We start from the raw sequence: 25,196 nt of genomic DNA, 5'->3' as shown, positions 1-25,196 counted from the left end.
TGCCATGTCTGTACAAAGATTATACGCATTGATTGTTTCGCATGGCATCCACATTAACTTACACACCTTGGCTCTTGGGCTGTACCTAAAGCACCCTAGTGCCATGTCTGTACAAATAGTCTACAGGGCAAATTGATCACCTCCCCACCAAGAAGGAAACCCAAACGATTTTGGAGTTCCTAATGTAGAAAAAATCAAGAAGCTTTACTTCATTTTCAACAAGAGAAATTTTCCTCTTGCATTCAACAAGAAAACACCTATAATCCTCTGTGTGGTTCGCATGTGGATGACGACTCTATCTTTTTCATATTTCCATACTAGAGCCTTGCATTCCTCTACATACCTTATCCCTTCCAACTAAGCATCTTGGGACACAAGCTCATGCTTGCCTTTGCATTGGAACCCATGTCTATTTGGCACAGAATACATCTCTACATCAATTGTGAGTCCTATACATGTGATAAATTTCAGTATACGAGTGGTAACAGCTTGACCTACCAGCATGCATAAGCATCTAAATCATACTTAATCTCTTAGAATAATGAGTGACTTCTATGGAATGGTCACCCTCAGTCACCATCTAAATCATACTTAATCTCTTAGAATAATGAGTGACTTCTATGGAATGGTCACCCTCAGTCATCCCCCTTACCTCCTGTCTTGTTTTTTGCTGGTAAACTCCCTACTAGCTATCATTTATCAAAGCCATCATTACATTATTCATTAGTACATTCATTTACAACGCTTATATCTAGTAATGGCTTGCTTCTGTTCGAATTTTGAAATAATTAAGTTGAGAATTTCTATCCTTGAAAAAAAAAAATTCATCCTTGGCCTTTCATCCTGACTATGGCCCCTTAATAAACTCGGAGTCTTCATATTGAAAGCAAATACATGATAAGATTCAAAAGTTGTTTATGAGATTATATTAGTTAGGTTTTTGCTCAGTTCTGTCTAGCTATACTACTGCAATGACAGCTCATCACATACTTATAAAGTACTACAAAGGTTCAATAGCTTCACATTCATGGCCATGTGTAGAACACTCTGAGCTTGCAACAATTTTGAGACGACCAGCAATCTCCTGACACCCTTCCCATGTAGGTGTGCATGGCTACCAGCCTTATAATCATTCTATCATTCATGCATAGCTATAGCCCCATTATCGCCTCTATCCAAAACCAATGAGAATAGAATCTCAAAGACGTTGCAAATTTGAGCTTTTCAGCGATTAACTGCCAGCCTTTGGAGCTCCTTCTGCAATGCATAAACCTCTCGTATACAATCCACGGGAGCGCTATGTTCCATTCTTGGAGTACCACTGTTGGTTGGCACTTTCCGAGTACTCTGAATACACACAGCACAAGTCAAATTCTTTTGCCTAACCTCTCAACTACTGCAATGCTCTCTCTCTCTCTCTCTCTCTCTCTCTCACACACACACACACACACACACAGGAAGAACTCCTATTGAGGATTTTGTAAGCCCAAACCAAAATTAAAACAAAAACCAAAACCAGACAACAGCTCAAGACCGGCATGATCTTAATGTTATGTATTGGATCTCATAGGTCATTTTGGACTTCGGAAAAAGTTAATACTCTCTCTCTCTCTCTCTCTCTCTCTCACACACACACACACACACATACACGCACACACACTCGCACATGCACTCACCCACACTTGTGAGGGAAAACTTCATACACACGAATGCATGCATGCACGCACACCCACACATAGCTTTGTGATGGAAGAATCTCATTCCCCTTCTTTTGCAAGAGTTGAAAAATGCCCGATTCATGAAGCATGCATGATATACAAAAGCTCTTGTAACATGGGAGAGATCATAATCCTTGTCAGGCTTGACAGATCACCAATATCCATCAGTATCCAACCTAGCCGCCCAGACTGGCAATATCAGTTCCTTGACTAGTTGTGTCAACTACTCATTGTTATGCTTTAGTTGATAGAAGTCTCCTTTTTGAGTAAAAAACTGGATTTCTGGAGGCGATGTATGTCACACTCTAACAGAGTGTATCTACCCTAAGAGGGGCTGCCCCAAACTCTGCCAAGATAATATGTGTGGTATTGATTGTGTGCTCCAAATCATGCCACCCTCTCAATCCTCCTCCAATCCTCTCTCCGAAAGAGACCCCATACATCACCACTGAAGTGACCACGGTATCAAAGAGCCATCCTTTCCTGCAAGGTTCCTAGTGAGTGGGAGGTGTTGCAGATCATCACCTTGATCTTCCTAGGGTTAACTATGAGGTCCTGCTGCTCACAAAAGGTGTGTAATGCAGCCAAATGTCTCTGGAGTCCCTCAGCAGAGTCTGAAATAAGCACTATATCATCACATATAGTAGAAGGGGGATCAGAGTGCCTGCTAGGGGACAGCTGTACCACCCAGTCTATCCATGAAAACGGAATAAGAACCCAAATAGAGTTGGGGAGAGGGGGAGAGAGGACAGCCCTATTTCATCCCAATCATGCTGGAAATCTCTCACCCAGCTAGTAACTGACTCGTAAAGTATTGTAATCCCCCATTTCATCCACACCTAGGTCCTGCAAGCGTCTAAGGAGGCATGCCCTGAGGGACTGCTGTCAAAAGCTTTGCGGAAGTCCACAAACACAAAGCAACAATATGTTGGGGTAAAGGCATTATGCCCACCCTTATAGTGTGTACAAGCCCATAAGTTATAGTACATAGTACACTTAGTACTTTTAATGTACTAAGTGCACTATGTGTACTAGTGCAATATACATGTGTGATAGGGGAGTCACACACTCACACTTGGTGAGTTGACTTATCCCCACAACTCTCTCTCTCTCTCTCCCTTGCTTCTCTGTGTATGTCTCCCACATGTACTCTAACCCTAATCATCTCTCCCATTCAACTGGTATCAGAGCATAGGCAAAGGCAAGAGCAATTGAGGACTGAATTTCAGTCGCATCTGTTGGGTAGAGTCGCTGCAAAACCATACAGGCTGAATTGATGATTGTAGCTTTCGTTTCAGCACTGTAGTAACCTGGAAGCTGAGGTATCCGGCGAAGAGGAGGATAAGCGCAGCGAAGTGCAGGCAAGCTTGCTCGTAGGCGTTGAGACGCTTGGTCACAAGCGGTGAACGTATAGAACACCTGTAGCGCTACTAGGCGAAGGCTTTTGAGCGCTGGGCGTAGACTGGCTGCTGGGCGTGAGCGAGCGCATCGTAGCGTGTAGCGCTACACGGCGAAGGCTACAAGGCGAAGTCGTCAACTGGCTACCGGCGCTAGGCGTCAATACAACAGGCGACGTGTCCACGTCACCCAAAGTGCAGTGGCGTCGTTAAGGACGAGAATGGATTTCGCCCCAACGTCAGTCTCGCGCAGGAGCTTCATGCAAACGATGCCTTCTCCGCTGGGAGCAGCACCGAGCCGAGGTGAAGAGGCGAGCTCAAGAGCAGTGGAGAGCGCCGTATTGTGAAGGATACGTGGAAGTGGGCATCTGAGGTTATCAAAGTGAGCCTGCTGGCTCCCAATGCTGCAGTTGCCGTTGCCATTCTAATCACTTCCCAGCATGCTGTGGAGCTGCCTCAAGAAGCTCACCCTTTTGCAACAGCAACAGAATCAGCATCAACATCAGCAAGTTTTGCCCCCCCCCCCCTTTTTTCTGCATCAGATTTCTGCAACAGCATCAACACAAAGAAATTCAGCCTGCAGATCAGAGAAATTCAAAAAATTAAGAGGTATTTGCCTTCAATTTTGGGAATTTCTTATCAATTCAATCAATTGAGCAGGTACAGGTGCCGAATTGCTCAATTTTTGAGCAAAATTGGCAAAATTGGGTGACATTGGTCACAATCAGGATCAATTTGCAGGAAATTGGATGTCGAAATTTGGGGCTTTTGATGTAATTGTGCAATTAAGCATTCATACATGCTGTATGATGTGAGAAATCGCACAGTCGGGCAAAATTGCAGCAAATTGCAGTGCAAATCAAGGGGCTTTTGTGCCGATTGGGTTGATTTGCATGCAGGCAATCGCAGTTGATGCTTTGGGCAATGTGTTGACGCCTGTTAAGCACTCATTGTGCCTGTAAATCAAGGGGATTTCATGTATTTGATGTATATGTGGCTTGGGGGAAGCATCGCGAAGACTCTGGATGCCTTCATGTGCGTCAATGTACCATGTATGATCAGCAATTGATCTTAAATCAAGGGGCTTTTCAAGTTCGTATGCTTGTTGAGCTTGGCAAAGCAGCAGGCAAGACATTTATGCCTTGAATCCTCAAAAATCAGCTTGCAGTCAAGGGGCTTTTGCCCAATTTCTGTTCGGGACTGTTGTATGCAGTGTACGGGACTGTAAAAGTCTGATTTTCACTCATTTGGACAGCCAGGAGAGCATTTATTGCTATTGTACCTACTGGTACAGATTTGGTACAGCTTTGTACAAGTTTTGGCATGGCTGTACACTGATTTGAGTGAGGAAAAGGTTCAATTTCAGCTGCTGTACTTGCCGGTACAGGTTTGGTACATCATTGGTGAACACTTAGTACTGCTGTATAGTACTTTGGAAGGGCAACAGAGCACATTTAAGGTGGTGTCCTAAATCTGCAACAACCAGATTTTGGTGTTTTCATCACATACAGTGGGAGTAGAGTTGCATTTGTGCTTCCGCAGTGGGAGATAAAGCTTGGGAGAACAACTGTGAGCACTTTGTGTGTTTTTTTTTGGTGCAGTGTCTGCACATTTTGCAGGGAGTCAGGCATTGACAGGTTGCATAGTGCTATGGCAACCACAGGTGAGAGCTCTTCATTGCTTCACATCAAGAAGCTTGAAGGCTCACATAACTATGATATTTGGCAAACCCAGTGCTACAATGTGTTGCTCCAGAAGAAGCAGCGCAAGCCTATCAAAGAAAGGGGTGTAAAGCCCGCTTCTCTTACTGCTGAAGAGTGGGAAGATATGGATGAGCTGGCAAGATCCACCATCATGTTGTCTGTGTCAGACACTTTACTTTTCAGCATTCGTGAAGAGAAGACAGCTTGGGGAATGTGGCAGAGATTGCAAGACTTGTATGCCCAGCAAAGTGCCTCAAGCAAAGTGTACTGGTTGAAAAAACTCATAGGTCTTCAGATGAAGGAAGGGGCGTCTATGGCAGCCCATCTAAATGAGTTTAATGGTATTGTCAGCCAAGTTATAAATCAAAAGTTGGCAATGGACGATGAGTTCAAAGCCACTTTTCTCTTATGCACTTTTCCAGAGAGTTGGGACACATTCAGGACAGCCACTAGCAATTCAAATGCTATGTTGTCATATGCAGATGTTGAGGGTGCTCTCCTTCAAGAGCAGATGAACAGGAAGAACAACTCTGTTGGAAAGTCCAATGCAATGAATGCACGTGGGAGATCCCAACAAAGGGGTAAAAGCCAAGAACGGGGAAGGAGCAAGTCTCCCTCTAAAAAGGACTTGGAATGCCATTATTGTGGCAAGAAGGGACACATTAAAAAGCAATGCTACAAATGGAAAAATGATCAAAAGGAAAAGGGAAAAGGCAAAGACAAAGACAAAGATGAAGCCAAAGATGTAAAGCCAAAGGGCAAAAGTGGAGTCAAGATTGAAGAAGTCAATGTGTCACATGTAGGTGACAGTGAGAATGAGGTCCTATTTACGTCTTCACTTGATGCCCATTCACTTCTTACAGGTGGTCATGGTATGCACTCATGGATCATTGATTCAGGTGCCTCCTTTCATGTCACAGGTTGCAGAGACTTGTTTGTCAGGTATACTGCTGGCAATGAAGGAGTAGTTTATTTGGGTGATAACCATGCATACAAGATTCTTGCAGAGGTGATGTGAGGCTTGTGTTTTCAGATGGCTCACAGCTTATGCTCCATGATGTCAGGCATGTGCCTGAGATCAAGAAGAATCTGCTTTCTACTGGACAGCTTGATGATGCTAATTATGTTACCACATTTGGTCGTGGAAAGTGGAAAATTAGTAAGGGCTCACTGGTTGTTGCCAGAGGCTCTAAGGTGGACACTCTTTACTTTATGCATGCAGGTGTTTGTCACCATGCTAATGTAAATGCAACCGAGCTGCCGGAAATCTCTAGCCGGTTGGGACACATGAGTGTCAAAGGAATGGAGCAATTGTCTCGTTTGGGTTACTTGCCTTCTCTAAAGTTTTCAAGTTTTCAGTTTTGTGAGCATTGTATATATGGTAGGCAACTACAGTGCCCCCACAAGAAAGCTCTTGGACAAAAAGATGCTCAGTTAGAGCTTGTGCATACAGATGTATGTGAGATGTCTCAGCTTTCTTTGGGAGGAGCAAAATACTGTGTCTTTTATTGATGATGCCACACGCAAGGTGTGGGTCTATCCTCTTCGTTTGAAGAGTGATACATTCTCAGTGTTTGAGAAGTTTGTTGCTCTTGTTGAGAATCAAACTGGCAAAACACTGAAGGCTTTGCGTTCCGACAATGGTGGAGAGTATATGTCCAAACAGTTTCAGGACTTTTGTGATGCTAAAGGCATCAAGAGGGAGCTCTCCACTCCTTATGATCCTCCACAAAACGGGACAGCAGAGAGGATGAACAGGACCATTCAGGAGAAGGTCCGTTCTATGTTGTCACATGCTGCATTACCTCATGGTTTTTGGGCTGAAGCTGTTATGACAGTCGTTCACCTTATAAACAGGTCACCTAACACGAGGCTTGGTGGGAAAGTGCCAGAGGAAGTATGGACAGGGAAGCCTCCGTCATACAAGCACTTGAGAGTGTTTGGTTGCGTTGCGTACGTGCACATACGCAGGGAAATGCGCACCAAACTTGATCCTAAGTCTCACAAATGCATATTCCTAGGATATGGTGACAGAGGTATAGACTTTGGGATCCCATGAATAGAAAGATTATACGCAGCAATGATGTCATTTTTGATGAAACATGCATGTATAAGGAGCCTGCAAGGCAACAGGAGCCTGCCAGAGTCATCTTTGATGATGATGGACATCATGGACAACAACCAAGGGCTGTAAATCAGCCATTACAGCAGGAAAACCAGCCCTTAAATGGTGCTGAAAATGGTCCAAATGGACAGCCAGAGATGGCAGAAGATATCCCTATGGATATGCCACAGTTAGAGGAGATACCGGGCATGATTTTTCAGCCTTATGGCATGGAACAGGAGCCACCAATAGGTGATATGCAGAACCAGCCCTTAAATGGTGCTGAAAATGGTCCAAATGGACAGCCAGAGATGGCAGAAGATATCCCTATGGATATGCCACAGTTAGAGGAGATACCGGGCATGATTTTTCAGCCTTATGGCATGGAACAGGAGCCACCAATAGGTGATATGCAGGCTGGAAAGGAGAAGCTTGTATGCAAGCTGAAAAAGAGTCTTTATGGGCTCAAACAGGCACCAAGGGAATGGTATCATAAATTTGATACATTCATGAAATCCCAGAAATTCAGGAGAAGTGACATAGATCACTGCTTATACACCAAGAAAGCTTTGGATGGCAGTCTATTGATCCTCATCTTGTATGTCGATGATATGTTGATTGCCGGGAAATCTCGTAAGGAGATGGATACCTTGAAGCAGAGGCTGCATCAAACCTTTGATATGAAGGATTTGGGTGATGCAAATCACATTTTGGGTATGCGGATACTTCGGGACAGAAATCAGCATGTGTTGTATTTGTCTCAGAAGGAATACATTGGCAAAGTTTTGCAGAGGTTCAATATGGACGGGGGGAAGAAGACTAGTACTCCTTTGCCTCCATATGTGAAACTCAGTGCTATGGACAGCCCACAGTCAGATAGTGGCAGGGCTGATATGGCCAAGATTCCGTATGCTTCAGCTTGTGGCAGTCTCATGTATGCCATGGTTGCTACTAGGCCGGACATTGCATTTGCAGTGGGAGTGGTTTCTAGATACATGGCCAACCCTGGCAAGAAGCATTGGGAAGCAGTGAAAGGTGTCATGAGATACCTGAAGGGCACATAGGATATGTGCATTTGCTTTGGCAAACAGGATGCATTAGTGCATGGTTACACGGATTCGGATTATGCCGGTCATCCAGATAACCGGAAGTCTACTACCGGTTATGTGTTTACATTCACAGGAGGTGCTGTGTCATGGATATCCAGGATGCAGAAGTGCACTGCCTTATCTACTACTACTACAGAGGCCGAGTATATTGCAGCCACAGAGGCTTGCAAGAAGGCATTATGGCTATCTCGGTTAGTGGTTGATTTGGGCTATACAGGGGATATTCCATTGTTGCATTGTGATAGTCAGAGTGCCATCCAATTGGCAAAGAACCTTGTCTTTCATGCAAAGACGAAGCATGTGGATGTGAAGTATCACTTCATCAGAGAGGTGATAGAGAACAAGCAAATTCAGCTTGTTAAGATTCATACGGATGACAACCCGACTGATCTGTTGACAAAGAGTTTGCCTCCGGAGCGGTTTGCTCATTGCAAACACTTGATGGGCATTGGATGAGGCCAGTTTCAGCCTTGATATGGCCTTGTATATTATCATGTACATGCTGATTTTTCTTTTCCTTTACTTAAGGGCACTTTGCCTTTAAGTGAGAGGTTGTTGGGGTAAAGGCATTATGCCCACCCTTATAGTGTGGGCAAGCCCATAAGTTATAGTACATAGTACACTTAGTACTTTTAATGTACTAAGTGCACTATGTGTACTAGTGCAATATACATGTGTGATAGGGGAGTCACACACTCACACTTGGTGAGTTGACTTATCCCCACAACTCTCTCTCTCTCTCTCCCTTGCTTCTCTGTGTATGTCTCCCACATGTACTCTAACCCTAATCATCTCTCCCATTCACAATAAACCCAGTGTCTCTGTGACTTGGCCTTCTCAATGATAGCCCTTAGTGCAAAGATGTGGTTCAGTGTGGAGTGTCCTAACCGGCCTTTCCTGTGGCTTTGTATCCATGTATCTCCATCATGGAACTCACCTGTAACTCCAGCACAGATCCGTATAGTTTGGCCAGTGTGTAACCGATCATAAGAGTCCTGCAGTTGCAGGGAAATGATGGGTCCCCAACTTTGAGGATGGGATTGATGGTATTAGTAGACCAAGAAAGTGGAAACCATGACGTAAAGCTCTCTTGAACGTGTGTGCTGACAAGTGGGAATGGGTGTCACATGCATGTGCAATGTGCTCTGCCACTAATCCTTCATGGTCCTGTATGCACCGTTCCGGAGCTTGTGTATGGCTTTAGTGACAATGGAGGCAGTGAAGAGGGTCGATAAGGTGTGGCTAGGGTCAGGTGGTGCGGCGAAGAATGGTTGGTTGGGAACATGGTAAAGCTTTTGTCCATGTGTGCCAAGTGAGGGGATCAGTAATGGGTGTGGGTGGTCACTGCTCCAAAAGCTTGTGCTTACTGCCCACGCTTAGAAAGAGTCAGTATAATTCATTCCCCCGTCTGACTAGAAAGGCGTGCTTCTTGTGTCAAGTAAGACGTTGGAAAATCCGTTGCGCTTCACGCATTGTGATTTTCCCAAGTGCTAGCTCTTGCAAGTTTTGGAGGCACTGGCCCAACACTGATCATCATACCAACTGTTTTCACACATGGACCCACGAGGGGATTTAGCAATGGAGTGCTACATGCAAGGGAAGGAGCGTTCGGCCCGATAATCCAAGATAGTGGTGAGCTGGGATGTGACTGTAGAGGGCAGGACGGAGGGATCAAGATCACAGAATTAGCAGTAGAAAGTGTTGGTATACACCGTCTAGATTATGGTGAAAGTGAATTTGTCTATAGTGAGAGAATGGAGTGGTGGGAAAAGTGCCGGATATGGCAAAGGAGAGAGAGGTATGGTCGGCACCCGGCACCAAAACAAAGGGTGGGTGGGAGGGAGATGGTGAAGTCCTGGATGTGGGTTGCCCAAGCCAGGGATCCCATCAAGTACTCCACTATGCTAGATCCTCCACCATATGGGAAAAGCTGCAGTCGGCCTTCAGTCCTGTGAGACCCTTGGCATCCCTATGTCCCTAGGGTCTAGCTCCTGCATCAAAAAGGGATCTCCAAGGTCCTGATGGCTCTCCATTCTTGCATTGAAGTCCACTAGTAGGAGGATGTGAAACCGGCCTCTGGTAGAAACCAAAGTGCGGTAGACTAGCAGTCACCCTTCCAATTGTAGTCCAAATAAATAACAAAATTAACAGGAGCTAGAATGCTCTAGAACTGAAAGGAAATCGACACCTGTTGGCCCCAAAGCTTGGCGCCCCTCTCGGTATTTCTTTATTCAAATTCAATGAAATGTATAACTGAGTACAACAAAGCCAGTCCAGGAGAGTAAACCTGCATGTCCAATCTGGCAGCCCTCAAGACCTCTTAGCACAGGGGATTCACACACAGATCTGTGTCCCACAAAAGCAACACACTGTGCTTCCCTCTAGTCAACCAAGACAATTTAGCAGGGCAGCCTTGAGCGCACATCTGGCTATTCCATGAACATGGTTTCAACTCAGTTCAAATACACATCCACTGTCCAATCTCTGTTTCCACCCTTCAAACTGCCATACCCCTCCTCTCACAAGGGGCCAGATGACACAACTCTGCAGAGCAGACATAAGCCAGTGGAAAGAAAGAAAGATTGATATGTTCAGAGCTTACCAATTTTTATGCGTGGTTCTGCACCAGAGGGACTGACCGTACCAATCTGTACTTGCAACAGCCTGTCTGTACTTTTCTCCCTGCAGCCGCCTGATTGATGCACCAACTATTCTCTGATAAAACGCCGCCTGCAGCTGAAGATGTGCCGCCTGCAACTGTTCAGGACTGAACAGGTCTGTATCTGCCTGTACCTGTCCGTACAGGGCAGCAGTACCCGAATGTACCAGTCGTACAGCACTGTACGTGCAGTTTCCGCCGCTTGTACTTGCTGGACAAGACTGTCCGTGTCAACCTGCACCTGAATTCGCTTGACTCTGCAGCACCCGTACGACTGTACCTGCTGTTGTACAGCAGCCGTCACCTGTACCAGCAGTACAAAACTGTACCTGCTGTCTGTACTCTGCCAGCGTCGCCTCAACCAGCCGCCGATAGGCCTGCAGTCGCCTGCTCTGTACGGCCTACAGCCACGTGGTCTGTACGGCCAGGCTCTGTACGGCCTGCTCTCTTCACAGCACATCTAGCAGTCCACTTCTATGCAGCCAGTCGACAGAGTTTCTCTTCTCCTCCACGCAGGTAGCTTGCACGATCTCCCAAAAGCAAGAGAGAGAGATGAGAGAGGCGTGTAACTCCCAAAGTGGAGTTGCCCCTTTTCCCCAAAAATATCCTAGTGCCCCTTTCTAAAGTTTGTCAACTCACTAAGGGTCACTTATGCCTAGGGGCCACCCAAGGTTAAAACATTAAAAATATTAATGTCCTTGGTCCCACTTCACATTGTCCACACATCATACCATTTGTCCGGGCACCCCAAATATGAATCCTTTAATATTTATCTTGCTCACCAACCACCATGCCCACACTTGTGCTGTTCCACTTTCACAGGGTCATGACATACCCCCCTCTTGAAAAATGGCAAGCGTCCTCGATTGCAATCTGGTGATTCAGCAAAATATCCAAAGTGAAATGTACAATATGGCAGCGTCCCAATCTCTCTAAGCCATGCATATGTAACAACATTCACTGCAAACCAATGGTGTAGTAGTAGTCCAAGTTGTATACCACTATGAACCGTACACAACCACAACATCCAATGTGACTAGTACACATATATCATAGAAGTCCCATAAACAGATATACTGTCAGCCATCAGTACCTTCGGGTGAGACAAAAGCTGCACCAAGCGACCTCTAGATGTCATCTGAGCCTGTCTGTATCAAGGGAGTGGAGGTGCTACCCCCCTCTTGAGCATCAGGCAATGCTCCAGACCCATGCCCGACTAAACCTGAATGAGCCGTAACAAGAGTCGGCTCCAACTCAAAGGCATCGAGATAAAGCTGCAAAACCTGAGGTGAATCTGTTAAGTCACCTTCCTCCATCCACTTCGCATCCATCGGTGAATAGTTCTTGAACTTCACAAGATAACGACGGGAAACTTTACCTCGTACTTTTCTTTCCTTATGTGCCAGTATCTGCTCTGGAATAAGAACCTCATCAAGTTCCTCAACTTCCGGCTGAGCCTCATCTGATACAGCCTCCGGCACATCCCCACGGAAAGGTCTAAGTAGACTCACATGAAATGCATTGTGAATCCTCCACTGATTTGGTAGCTTCAAGCAATAGGCCACCTCACCAATCTTTTCCAATACCTGAAAAGGTCCATAATAGTGCATGCTCAACTTAGGGAATAAGCGCTCTTTACCCTTCATCTTCTTGAGCCTAGCTTTTTCAAATCGCAAAAGAACCCAATCACCCAATGCAAACTCTAATGCACGTCTATGACGGTCTGCTGCTTTCTTTTGCTTTTGCTGAGTTTTCTGGAGTGCCAACTTAACTCTCCGATAAGCTTCATCCATGTTCTCCACATACTGATCAGCCTCAAAGATCTTATCCTTTGTGCAAAATGGGTGGTACCTTCTTCCCTCCTTTCACAATCTCAAAAGGCGCCTTGCCAGTCGAGGTATGGACAGTGTATATGCTTCTCAGAAAGTTTAGTTTGTGTGAGGAAATAACGCAAGGTCTGATGATCTGTCGGCACAGTGAAATCAGCCCCAAGCAAATAGTGTTTCCATGTAGAAAGAGCATGAATTACAGCCAACATCTCTTTCTCATAGACCTGTAGATGCTTCTCGGCATTTTGCAATATTCTACTCTCATAGGCTATCACATGTCCTTCCTGCATGAGAACTGCCCCAATGCTGTTTCCACATGCTACCAATACTGGATCCGAAGTAAGCTTTTCTTTAAGCTTTTTAAAGGCTGTAATTTCCTGATCAGCCCATCTAAACGGAGTTGCCTTCTTTGTTAAAGCATGAAGGGGCGAAGCAATTTCAGCAAAATACCGTATGTACCGCCTGTAATAGGAACACAATCCCAAAAAACTGCGTACATCATGTACGGTCCTCAAATCTGGCCAATTAAGAATTGCTTCCACCTTCGATGGATTCATACGGACTCCATGCCTAGACACTATATGCCCCAAGAAGTGTATCTCTTGCAAGAAGAACTCACTCTTCTTGCCATTAATGACCAGCCTATGGTTCCGGAGGTCTTCAAACACAATGGCCAAATGCCTTCTATGCTCCTCCTCAGTGTGTGAATGCACAATCATATCATCAAAGAATGTGCCTACAAACGCTCTATGAGGCCGAAAAATCCTGTCCATCATTCTGTTAAATGTGGCAGGTGTTTGTCAAACCAAAGGGCATAACCAAGAACTCATATAACCCAAAAGTGGTTCGAAATGCTGTCTTATGCACATCCTCGGGTCTAATACGTATCTGATGATACCCGCTTTTCAAGTCAATCCGACTAAAGACTGTGGAGCCCTGTAAGCGGTCCAAAATGTCATCAATCCTCGGAATAGGGAATCGATTCTTGATGGTATTCTTGTTCAGCGCCCTGTAATCAATACACATGCGCCAAGAACCATCTTTCTTTTGCACTAAGAGTACAGGTGAGCAAAAGGGTGATGAGCTAGGCTGTATCAACCCTTTATTCAACAGCTCTTGTACCTGACTCATAATTTCTTCTTGTTAGGCTGCACTAACACGGTACGGCGGTCTATTTGGTGGAGTACTACCCGGAATTAGATCAATAGCATGATCTTCTGGCCTTTCCGGAAGAAGTTCTCCTGGCAATGACTCGGAAAAACAATTTTGGAACTCACATAAGAAATCAGTCCTGTCCTTATCTAACGTAGACAAATTAGATTTAGACTCTTCATCTGTTGCATCCTTTACGAAAATCAAGTACGCGGAAAGATGCTTTTTCATTACTGATGAAATTGCCGAAGCTAATACAATAGGAACAGATTCCCCTTTAAGCTTTACATCCAAAACATGTTCTTTCTCTCTATGAGTCAAAGTAATCTTCCTATTGTATGTATCCACCACCGCATGTACTCTGTGGCACCATGGCATACCCAACAAAACATCACATCCATCAAGTGGCATGATGAAAAACTCCTCGCTGTCCACATAACCCTGCAAATAAAGCCTGAGCTTCCCAATAATAGGAGTGACGGGTTCTGCATACCCAGGACAAGCCATATTAGCCTCATATAAAGGCCCCATCTCCTCTGCACGGATCCCCAATCGGCCAGCCAAATCCGGTGAAATGAAGTTGGCTCTCGCACCTGTGTCAAAGAAAATCAAGGCATTTTGATCTCTCACTTTGCCCCATGCCCTGCACAACTCAGTCTCTTCACCACCTGGCTGTTCCCCAACAAGATCATAAACTAACCCTGCAGAAGGTTTTGGTTTCTTTGACTTGGGCTCCCCTTTAGTGTCAGAGTCCTTTTGGGACTTACGCTTGGGACAATTAAAAGAATGTCCCTCCTCTGTACAGTAAAAACATTTCCGAGCATCCATCAAAGCTTGTCTCTCCTCAGGAGTTCTCTTGGGCATTGGTAACTTCTTATACCACTTCTCTGTAGACCCTTTTGCATCACGCGAAGCATGTCCTGACTTTCCAGATTTCTTGCTTGAGTTGTTACTCGAGTCTTTATGCAATAGTCATGCACTTCCTTGGGCAGCCCACAACAATACTTCTCCACCTGCTCAGACAAAGACACTGCTGCACGATAAGAAGTAACTAGGAGTAAAGCTTCCCAAAACTTCTTATTGTAATCCTCAAGATTTTCACACTTTGATGCATCCAACTTGTGCCATGCTGTCATTACATCCACCTCAAAAGTAGATGTGAGCCATACGGAAGAGAACACCTGCTTAAACTGTACCCAAGTAGATGGTGCTATGCCCTGCAAAAGAAGAGTGGACCACCACTGCAATGCATTGCCTTTGAGAAAAGTCACAGCTTTTCTCACTTTAGAGGACTCCGTGTAGAAAAAGCAGCATCAAACTGCTGTAAAAACGTTAAGTGCCTTTAGCTTATCTTTGGCCCCACTGAATGTGTCAAATTTCACAGCAGCTCCCCCTTCCTTATAATCCTTCGCCTTACCCATAGGCGTTAGATTATCGTAAGGAAGTGGCTTCACAAGATTGCTACCCCCAGCATTCATGCCCATCATAGGGTCAACATTACCAATTCCCACACCTAGCATTCCATACATTCCAGCCATGTTTCCAAACATACCACTATGCATACTGGGCTGCATGTCCCCCATACATGTTTCCTTGCATTCCACGCTGCATGCCCCCAAACATGTTTCCTTGCATTCCAGGCTGCATGCCCCCAAACATGTTTCCTTGCATTCTGGACTGCATACCACCATACATATTCCCTTGCATACTAGGCTGAAAACTAGCTCCAAAATTCCCTGGAATACCCATGCCTCCCTGAGGATAACCCCCAGTCATGGATTGGAACACAGAGCCACCACCAAAATAGCCTGGATGCATAGACTGTTGTGAAATAGATGGCTGTCCGAAAAAGGAACTCTGTGAGTTGGCACCAAAAGTATGTTGCATGTTCGCAAACTGTCCAAAAGAAGGATCCTGTGGGAAGGCACCACTGTTGCCCTGAGGTGGGTTCTTAGAACGCACTTTCTTCTTTTCAGGCTCAGAACGGGATCTCATAAATTCAGCAAACTTCTCACTTTGTGTGAGCTGCATAAACACATCCATTACTCCTGCCAAACGATTTTTAAACTGAGCATCATCTTCCTCTTTACTAGGCATGTCTTTTGGCTGTGTTACATCCTCATATTGTGCATCATTTGCAGCCTATTCTCCTGCAAGAATATCCTCAGATTCATTTCTCTCAAGAGAGGTCTCTTGCTCTTCCTCTTCATCATAAAAATATTCGTCTTCTCTGTCTGACATGCTGCTGAATTTTTCAGCAATGACTTTCCTCGAGACAACCACGAGCTCACCCCATTAAGAAAGTTGATAATGGGTCCCGGCAACGGAACCTTGAAACCGGCCTCTGGTAGAAACCAAAGTGCGGTAGACTAGCAATCACCCTTCCAATTGTAGTCCAAATAAATAACAAAATTAACAGGAGCTAGAATGCTCCAGAACTGAAAGGAAATCGACACCTGTTGGCCCCAAAGCTTGGCGCCCCTCTCGGTATTTCTTTATTCAAATTCAATGAAATGTATAACTGAGTACAACAAAGCCAGTCCAGGAGAGTAAACCTGCATGTCCAATCTGGCAGCCTTCAAGACCTCTTAGCACAGGGGATTCACACACAGATCTGTGTCCCACAAAAGCAACACACTGTGCTTCCCTCTAGTCAACCAAGACAATTCAGCAGGGCAGCCTTGAGCACACATCTGGCTATTCCATGAACATGGTTTCAACTCAGTTCAAATACACATCCACTATCCAATCTCTGTTTCCACCCTTCAAACTGCCATACCCCTCCTCTCACAAGGGGCTAGATGACACAAATCTGCAGCAAACATAAGCCAGTGGAAAGAAAGAAAGATTGATATGTTCAGAGCTTACCAATTTTTATGCGTGGTTCTGCACCAGAGGGACTGACCGTACCAGTCTGTACTTGCAACAGCCTGTCTGTACTTTTCTCCCTGCAGCCGCCTGACTGATGCACCAACTATTCTCTGATAAAACGCCGCCTGCAGCTGAAGATGTGCCGCTTGCAACTGTTCAGGACTGAACAGGTCTGTATCTGCCTGTACCTGTCCATACAGGTCAGCAGTACCCGACTGTACCAGTCCGTACAGCACTGTACGTGCAGTTTCCGCCGCCTGTACCTGCTCAACCAGACTGTCCGTGTCAACCTGCACACCTGAATTCGCCTGACTCTGCAGCACCCGCACGACTATATCTGCTGTTGTACAGCAGCCGTCACCTGTACCAGCAATACAAAACTGTACCTACTGTCTGTACTCTGCCAGCGTCGCCTCAACCAGCCGCCGCCGGTAGGCCTGCAGCCGCCTGTTCTGTACGGCCTGCAGCCACGTGGTCTGTACGGCCAGGCTCTGTACGGCCTGCTCTCTTCACAGCAAATCCAACAGTCCACTTCTATGCAGCCAATCGACAGAGTTTCTCTTCTCCTCCACGCAAGTAGCTTGCACGATCTCCCAAAAGCAAGAGAGAGAGATGAGAGAGGCGTGTAACTCCCGAAGTGGAGTTGCTCCTTTTACCCAAAAATATCCTAGTGCCCCTTTCTAAAGTTTGTCAACTTACTAAGGGTCACTTATGCCTAGGGGCCACCCAAGGTTAAAACATTAAAAATATTAATGTCCTTGGTCCCACTTCACATTTGAGGATGTCCACACATCATACCATTTGTCTGGGCACCCCAAATATGAATCATTTAATATTTATCTTGCTCACCAACCACCATGCCCACACTTGTGCTGTTCCACTTTCACAGGGTCATGACAGGATGTCATCCAATCTGAAGTATTCCATGATGTCCTCATAGAGGAAAACATATGGTGATTGCCCTCTAGGCTGGGCTTTCCTCGTCGAAGAACCGTACGAACAATTAGGCCGCTGTAGCCGATTTCCAACGAACTGATCCATACGGACCACAGGGATCGCAGCACCCAACCGACTAGGGTAGCCCAAAGCTTGACCGACCCCAAGGAAACTCCGAATACAGGCCATGGGTTTGATACGTGGATGTCTCTGATGGAAAGTAACAAGCTCCAATTTGTACAAGCCTGTCCCTAGGAATTGTGTCTCATCCAAATGTATCAAGCCTTGTCATCCTTCCTGACAACCATGAGGATCTTCCGTAGGTGTGACCTGAAAAGGGCAGTGACCACTCCTGATCCCCACACTCCTCCCAATGCCCGGGTCTCCCCTCTGTAAACTGATTCCCACTCTCAGCGCTTTGGCCTGTCTCTGTGTAAAAGACAATGTCTCTCCAGTGAAAGTCTCTGCAAAGCCCCCGAGGTCCAAGTCCCGACCATAATGTGCCATTACAATTCCAGGTCTCCGTCTTTATTAGTCCTTTGGTGGTCTCATAGATCCAGCCTTTTCTTCAAAAAAGCCATTTGAGATCCTTTAGTCCTATTTGGAGCAATGCTCTGTGATAATGACTTAGCCATCCCTATAGACAGCCCATTTGCCAACCTTTTTGGCTTCCATGAGTTGAGCCATACCCATCTGGAATTCTTGATCCTTAAATTTCAGGAGGGGTTGTTAACACGTAGTGTTTTTTCCGACCCTTCACCATTTTCTTACATAGTGCCTCTCCATCCCCTTTGGAGGATGCCCCAAAGAGAGAGAGAGAGAGAGAGAGAGAGAGAGAGAGAGAGAGAGAGAGGAAAACTCACCACTTGGCCCTATCTTTTGAGCAATTCTTCACAAAAAACTTGGAGAGAGAGAGAGAGAGAGAGAGAGAGAGAGAGTCGAAACCCCCCCTTGGTTTTTGTATTATGGATATATGTATATATATAGCATGTCCATGTGTTAAGTGTTGCATCCTGGGATAGTGTTGTCACGGGCTGAAGAGACTCCAAGATTCTATTTTAATATAGTTCTTTATATAAAAGGTGGGGCTAATTAAAGATTTTAGCAAGCTTTAAGAAAGTGAGGAAAACTCGCAACTTGGCCTTGTCTTTTGAGCAATTCTTCACCAAAAACTTGGAAAGAGAGAGAGAGAGAGAGAGAGAGAGAGAGTCACCACTTGGCCTTGCTTTTTGAGAAATTCTCCAGGTGCACTCTCTAGTATCCTCCCAAGAACTGCTTCGAACTGTTCGACCTATTTCATGTAGACAATAGATTATTCAATTTTTGTTTGTAGCCTTACAACAAATTACCCCCTGCCACTCTCATTTGGTAATAATCAATCATAAAAACTGTTCGCTTGTCACTTCAGAGTAAGCAATACTACATGGTACTTTAGTTTATAGTTCTTACTTGCAGAAGTTGTTTGTGGTTTCCCTTTATGGGGACGCTCTGCAAAGACATCAGTATAAGTCAGTAAGTTCTGGCCTGCTGCAATGCACTCATAACTCCTCGGCATACAATACGGCTCTCACCTTGAACAAAAGTCTCAATCCATATATGCAAGGAAACATTGCAATTTGGTGTACATGTTGCACACAGTTAAACAACAAAGCATACAGGCAGTGCAGTGTGTCAAATAGACACAGCATACCCTCCAGAAACTCCCCTTGTTCCTTTTCTCTCCTCAGTTGGTATACTGATAGGAGCAAGGTAGTAATGGTAGCGCTCGAGACTGGAGCAGTATAAAAGAATAAACCTTTTTAAATTGTGAATATGGATATGGGAGTGAAATGTGGGGCTGTAACACTGCTTCACAAGTGTTTGACAGCTCTGGTTCTCTACTGGCTTATGTGTGCAACTAATCTAAAGACTATACCGTCTAGTACATGTAATGAGTGTTACTTGCATGCCATACATAACCTTTTTGGCCAGCTTCTGACATGTCTTGCTGATCTGCAGACATTACGAAAGGCTGGCTGTTGTTTTGGTTAGCCATGTGAAATCCAGCTACATCTTGCAAATAGTTGTTTAGGTTGATGGTTCTATCGTCTACACTTGATTTGCCATGTGCAACTCAGCTACATCTGGCAAATAGTTGTCTAGGTTTATGGTTTTCCGTATTTTCTCTCTTTCCCACGCTCCTATGGCAGCGTATAATGCCTCACAGCAACAAATCCCCTTCCTAAGCATGCAATCCATGTAAACTTTTCCAACTAGCCATTTTCAATCAGGCACATCTTAAGCTGTATCCAAGAAAGATACACTTCTTGCTTTTGGCGTCAAGCTTCTTCCTGGATGCATCTAGTATATGCACATAACATTCACAACCAAATGTTTTGAAATGAGACACTGAAGGTTTCTTACCAGAGTAAACCTCTTAAGGTGTGATACCCTTGAGCACCTTTGTGTAGCCCCAATTGAGGATGTAAATTGATGTGCTCACTGCTTCAGCCCCAAAAGTGTCCGGTAACCCTTTTCCTTTTAGCATGCATCGAGCCATCTCCAAATGGTCCGATTATGACGTTCTACAACACCATTTTTCTGAGGTGTGTAAGCACTAGTGAGTTGGCACTTGATGCCATTTTCCTTACAGTAGCTATCAAATTCCAATTAAAGGATTCTCCTCAATCTGTACGGAACTTTTTCACCTTCTTTCTTGTCTCATCTCCACAAGCTTATGCCATTGTTTAAACTTGCCAAAAGCTTCGGACTTATCCCGAAGGAAATAAATGCACATCTTCCTACTGTAATCATCGACTAACAGCAGAAAGTAAAAAGATCCCCCCAATGTAGTAGTAGACATCTTACCACAAAGATCAACATGTACCAGCTCTAGAGGAGTCTTTGCCCTATTGCTGCTCTCCTGTAGAAATGCCTTGCGTTGTTGCTTGCCCATCATACGAGCCTCACACGGTTCCTACAATTCTGAAAATGCACGCATCTTCTTCAGCATTGCAAATCCGATGTGACCAAATTGCTTGTGCCAAAGCCTTCTCGTGCTCTTATCTGCAATCATTGTAAGGATACTAAGCTCATACAAATTGTTACGCCTTACTCCTTTGCAGACTATCTTGCCATTAGCATCTAGAATTTTTGCTTCAATTTTCTTGAAGCATACTTCAAGCCCACAATCTATCATCACAAAGCAACAACTGACAACAGGTTCCTCTTGATTTGAGATACATAGAGCACGTCTGACAGGTTCTTCTCTTCACGGAAGCTGCCACAAAAGAGATGGTTCCAGACCCTTCTGCTAGACATTTAGCATTATTCCCAACAACATTGATGGGTTCCTATAGTGGCTTCCACGAACTATACCATCCCTTTTTACTGGTCATGTGTCGAGATGCTTCACTATCCAAAATCCATGAATCATCAACAACTGGAGCCTAGGCAGATGAGCATACCTCTTCAATAGCAACCCAAAGTTCAAGCTTGGTCTCAACGTTGTTAACTGACTCCTTTTCCTTCCATGAAGACTTCAGGGTACCATTCTTCTCCTCAACCTTCTTCTTTCTGCAGTCTTTGATAGCGTGACCCTTCTTGTCACAGTAATAGCAGGTCCCTTAAAACATCTTCTTCTGTCTTCTTCTTCTTGTCATCAGAAGATGCCGCACCTTTGCCTTAGCATTGGCCGAAAATGCAGCATCACCGCCATCGTAGGCCTTCAATCACATCTCCTTCTCAAGCAACATAGCACTAAATTCTTCAAATGATAGAGGTGGTACTCTAACCTAAGTGTTTAGTGCCGTAACTTTTATGGAAGAATTCAGATGCACCTCCAGGCTAGTTCCTCACTGGGCTTTGTAATCCCCACAGTAATCATTTGATCCTGCAGATTCTTGATCCACGAGATAAATGCTTCAGCAACTTCTCCTTCAATAAACTTCTCAACACTCCAGGTTTAGAATCTTGGCTTGATTTCGAGTGTCTTTTTTATATAGTTTTGGGACCATATTGGGGATGAGATCGTTGTTCCCTTACAGGAGATGTGGCGTACAAGTATGATGCTCCCCTTTCTCATGTATAGTCTTATCCACCTTATCCCAAAAGGTGGGGATAAGACCAACATCAAGAAGTGGAGGCCCATCACTTTACTTGGATCTGCATGTAAAATCTTAGCTAAAGCATTGCGTATGAGGTTACAGCTTGTTCTTCAAAGGGTTATTCTTGACTTTCTCATGGATAGTCTTATCCACCTTATCCCAAAAGGTGGAGATAAGACCAACATCAAGCAGTGGAGGCCCATCACTTTACTTGGATCTACATATAAAATCTTAGCTGAGGTATTCATCTCCTCGGTACTTTCCTTTTGAAAGAGCCTACAATGCATGTCTCAGCTCGTCTTTCACCCGCACACCGCCGCCGCCGCCAATACCACTTCCACCACCACCCCCAGAGTCTCCATTGGCTCCAGTCCACCACCACACCCAGAGTCTCCAATGGCTGTTAGCTTCGTGGAAATAGCCCCAATCCCATCCTCCTCCTCTCCAACCCCACCCTCATCTTTCCCCCTCCTCTATCCTCATCCCCACCTTTTCTTCCAGAAACTGCTTCCATGGCTTCCCTTCCCATTCCTCCCTCGCTCGCCACTAGATTGCTTGATGAAGTGTCTTCTAGCCCTCTAGCCAACGTGCACACCGGTCCCATGGTCACAGCAGCTATCCCTATCACCGCAATTCTCTCCGTGGCAGACAGGGAACAATCTATCCCAAGATCCCCAGAGCGCCACCCCCTCACTCAGCCCTTGGAGATGTCCGAGTCCCCCTCTTATCAGGTTCAGATATCAATGTGGGGGTTCTTCCATCCTTACGGTTCCCTGACTCACCAGAGCACCTCACTTTGCGACATCCTCGAAGGGCTCATCGTATTGCTCGTCCTACAATCTAGGAGTTTACTCCATATATATTATAGATTACTTTTTTGAGTCAAGTCCAAGACCGCATTGCGAGTTTCGAGACTCAGGTTCACAGTGTTACGGTGTGGCGGTGTTACAGTGGTACACTCCAAGATGCTACAGCCCAGAGCGCAACAGAAGATTCCGGAGCGCACCACTCCAAGGCATTTAACGCACTCCACACACACACACACACACACAAGAGTATATATTCACACAAAGCCCTTCATACTAAGTTTCTGTCAAACCTCCGGAGATGCAAGGCAAACTCAGCCATGATGAAGCCTAGCACTAAGGGAAGTAGCAAATAAAAAGAATTAGTACAGCAATTAAGTAGTTGATAGGGCAAATGCACTGCTAATGATAGAAAGAATAAGCACAATATCAACTGGCCAAGTGTGCATGGACAATGCCTCCAATTGTGTGCTTGCAGGAGAGCTCATTGAGCAAGAGTGACCACCTATCTTTTTCACTCATTGCACTTCCCATTGTTTGGACCTGCTGTTTGAGGACATGGAAACTTGGCTTGGATTGCTCCAGTGTTGGAGAAAGGAAAGAAGATTGTTCGCTTCATCACTAGGAAGCAAAAAGCCTTGGCTATGTACAAGAAGTATAGCTCTAAAGAGCTTTTGAAGCGAGCTCAAACACAGTGTGCATACATGTTTTGTTGGACGATAGGATGTTCAATGGATTGATGAGATTGGTGGTGTGTGATGAGTGGTGCTCATGGAGGATTTCTTGCACGGTTGCTACTGAGAAAGTATCGAGCATTATATTGGGAAACTCTTTTTGGCAAGATGCCAAAATGATTGTGAAAATTTGTACACCCATTCTCAAGATTCTCCGCTTCGTTGATAGGGAGGGAGCAACTATGGGATTGATTCATGAGCTCGCAGATTGTATGGTGGAGAAGATAGAAAAAATGGATCTTCTTGATGCAGACAAGACCAAAGAAGTCAAGGCTTTGTGTGTTGGTTGGTGGGACATGTTACACTCTCCCTTGCACGCTGCAGGTTTTGTGCTCGAGAGGAAAGGAGCAAGAAGAAGATGGAGAGGTGCACGACAGATGGATGATACTCATAGAGTGCTACAATGGGTATAATGTGGAAGAACAGAGAGTGTTGATCGATGAGATGGATGTTTATAGATCAGAGGGAGGTAACCTGTCTAGTGCACCTGCAAAAAAGGAGAAAAGAATGCATCAAGTAGTCAAGTGGTGGGAGGCATTTGGTGCAGGTATTCCAAGATTGCAACAACTTGCTATCAGTGTGCTTTCTCAAGGGAGCACACCTTCTCCATGTGAGAGAAATTGGAGCACATTCTCTCTCATACATACAAAAAGAAGGAACAAGTTAAAGCCCTCCAACATGGAAAAGTTGGTGTACATACACACAAATCTTCGCCTCATTTGCAAAATCAAGGCTAGAGGGTATGAGAAGATGGAGGTGACTTTGGAGATGATCAACAAGGAGAAAGATGCTGACAGGCCGATTGCTTTGCAAGAGCTCCATGAGCCTAAGGAGGATGGGAGCATTGGGGGGGATGCACGGCCCATAAATGCTCAAGTGGAAGTTGGTAGTTAAGAGCTTGCGAACAATGGCTCAGATGATGATGATGTTGTATCATCTCCCTCTGATGCAGAGGAAGAGGATGAGGAGTGCAACAAGACAAACCAGCAATCTTCTCCAAGAAAAAAACATAGACAAATCAGTGTTTTGCTTCAGCCCTTCAAAACACGAACCCAAAAATCCACGCACAGAAGGCAGCCTATTCTCGCACGCTTCCCGCTTGGATTAGCAAGTTCCCACCTCCTGTTCAGCCTGGCTTGACAAGCCATCACTCAGCCCAGCAAGGAAAAAGGTATTCTCAAGTCAAGGATCGAATCTACAGAATAGACCAAATACACCATGAGGTGGGGGTTTTGAGGTTGGGGTTCTAAAGTGGGTTAGTTGGGACCCAAACAGGTGCAACGCCCAATTCAATCTCGTAACTGGTCAGCAGATCACCCACTAACGGGTCAGTCAGTAACTCCGGAAGCTGCCACTGGTTAGAGCTTGCTCATGGCTTGATCTAGGTCAAATCTCCAAGAAATCCTCCACAGTTGAGACAGCCAATTATGAGCAATCCACTCCTATATAGAGGCTTGGAGTTAGTAATAAAGCAATCTTAAGACATTTTACACAGCCCAAAAATTATAATGCTAACCTCTACTTATGTCCTTTAGGCACATAACACTAAGAGAGATCAAAAGACTAAATGATGTCAAACTTCAAGAAAACTGGCTACCCTTCCTCTCTGCCATAAACCATGGACCTCCCATAACCTGCCCCTACTATTACCCAACAGCCCAACTTGATGCTTCTGGCATGTGCATTAAAAGGAAAATATTAACCTTTTTCAAGGATCGCAGCCAGGAACGAATCGAAGGAATCAGCTTAACAAGTTGCTCCGGCTCATAGTTTTTGGCTTTGGACCGTTGTAGTGCTACCTGCAACTCGTGCAACCGAGCTCTTGCCTCTTTTTCCTTCAATTGGCATTCCACCATCTCCTCCTCTTTCTTTATTAACTTCCTGTAAAGAAATCACAGGAATTACATTCTCATGTGACTTATTTATGTGCGCAAAAAATGGTGACTCCAAAGATTCTAATTAATAAAAATAGAACCTCTGTAGATTGTTCACACGCCGTAGTAAGTCCTCCATGTTCCTTCTCTGCAATTCAAACTTTCTGCAATAAATAATAAATGTATAAATTACTACCAATCTGCTCCTATTTTTTTACT

General features: G+C 45.0%; 1 protein-coding gene across 5 annotated transcripts in view; it reads right to left on the bottom strand.

The window, feature by feature from the left end:
* Positions 1 to 857: 857 nt before the first annotated feature.
* Positions 858 to 25,196, bottom strand: part of LOC147612991 (uncharacterized) — a 45,964-nt gene continuing 21,625 nt past the window's right edge. For 4 of the 5 annotated variants that reach the window (XM_086782294.1, XM_086782292.1, XM_086782293.1 and 1 more), the window contains 5 exons: positions 25,079 to 25,141; positions 24,807 to 24,984; positions 18,928 to 18,966; positions 18,692 to 18,769; positions 858 to 1,347 (listed from right to left, as the gene is read on the bottom strand). In XM_086782294.1, coding sequence (XP_086638420.1) covers positions 1,225 to 1,347; positions 18,692 to 18,769; positions 18,928 to 18,966; positions 24,807 to 24,984; positions 25,079 to 25,141 — 481 coding nt within the window. In that variant the 3' untranslated portion in view covers positions 858 to 1,224. The remainder of the gene's footprint in view (positions 1,348 to 18,691; positions 18,770 to 18,927; positions 18,967 to 24,806; positions 24,985 to 25,078; positions 25,142 to 25,196) is intronic. The other variant, XM_086782295.1, reaches the window with a different exon arrangement.

This window comes from Cibotium barometz, chromosome 44 (genome assembly GCF_041138505.1).
Source record: "Cibotium barometz isolate CiBa-2024 chromosome 44, ASM4113850v1, whole genome shotgun sequence".
NCBI classification, from domain to species: domain Eukaryota; kingdom Viridiplantae; phylum Streptophyta; class Polypodiopsida; order Cyatheales; family Cibotiaceae; genus Cibotium; species Cibotium barometz.
Note: the sequence above shows the minus strand (reverse complement) of the source record. Positions and strands in the feature narration are given on the sequence as shown.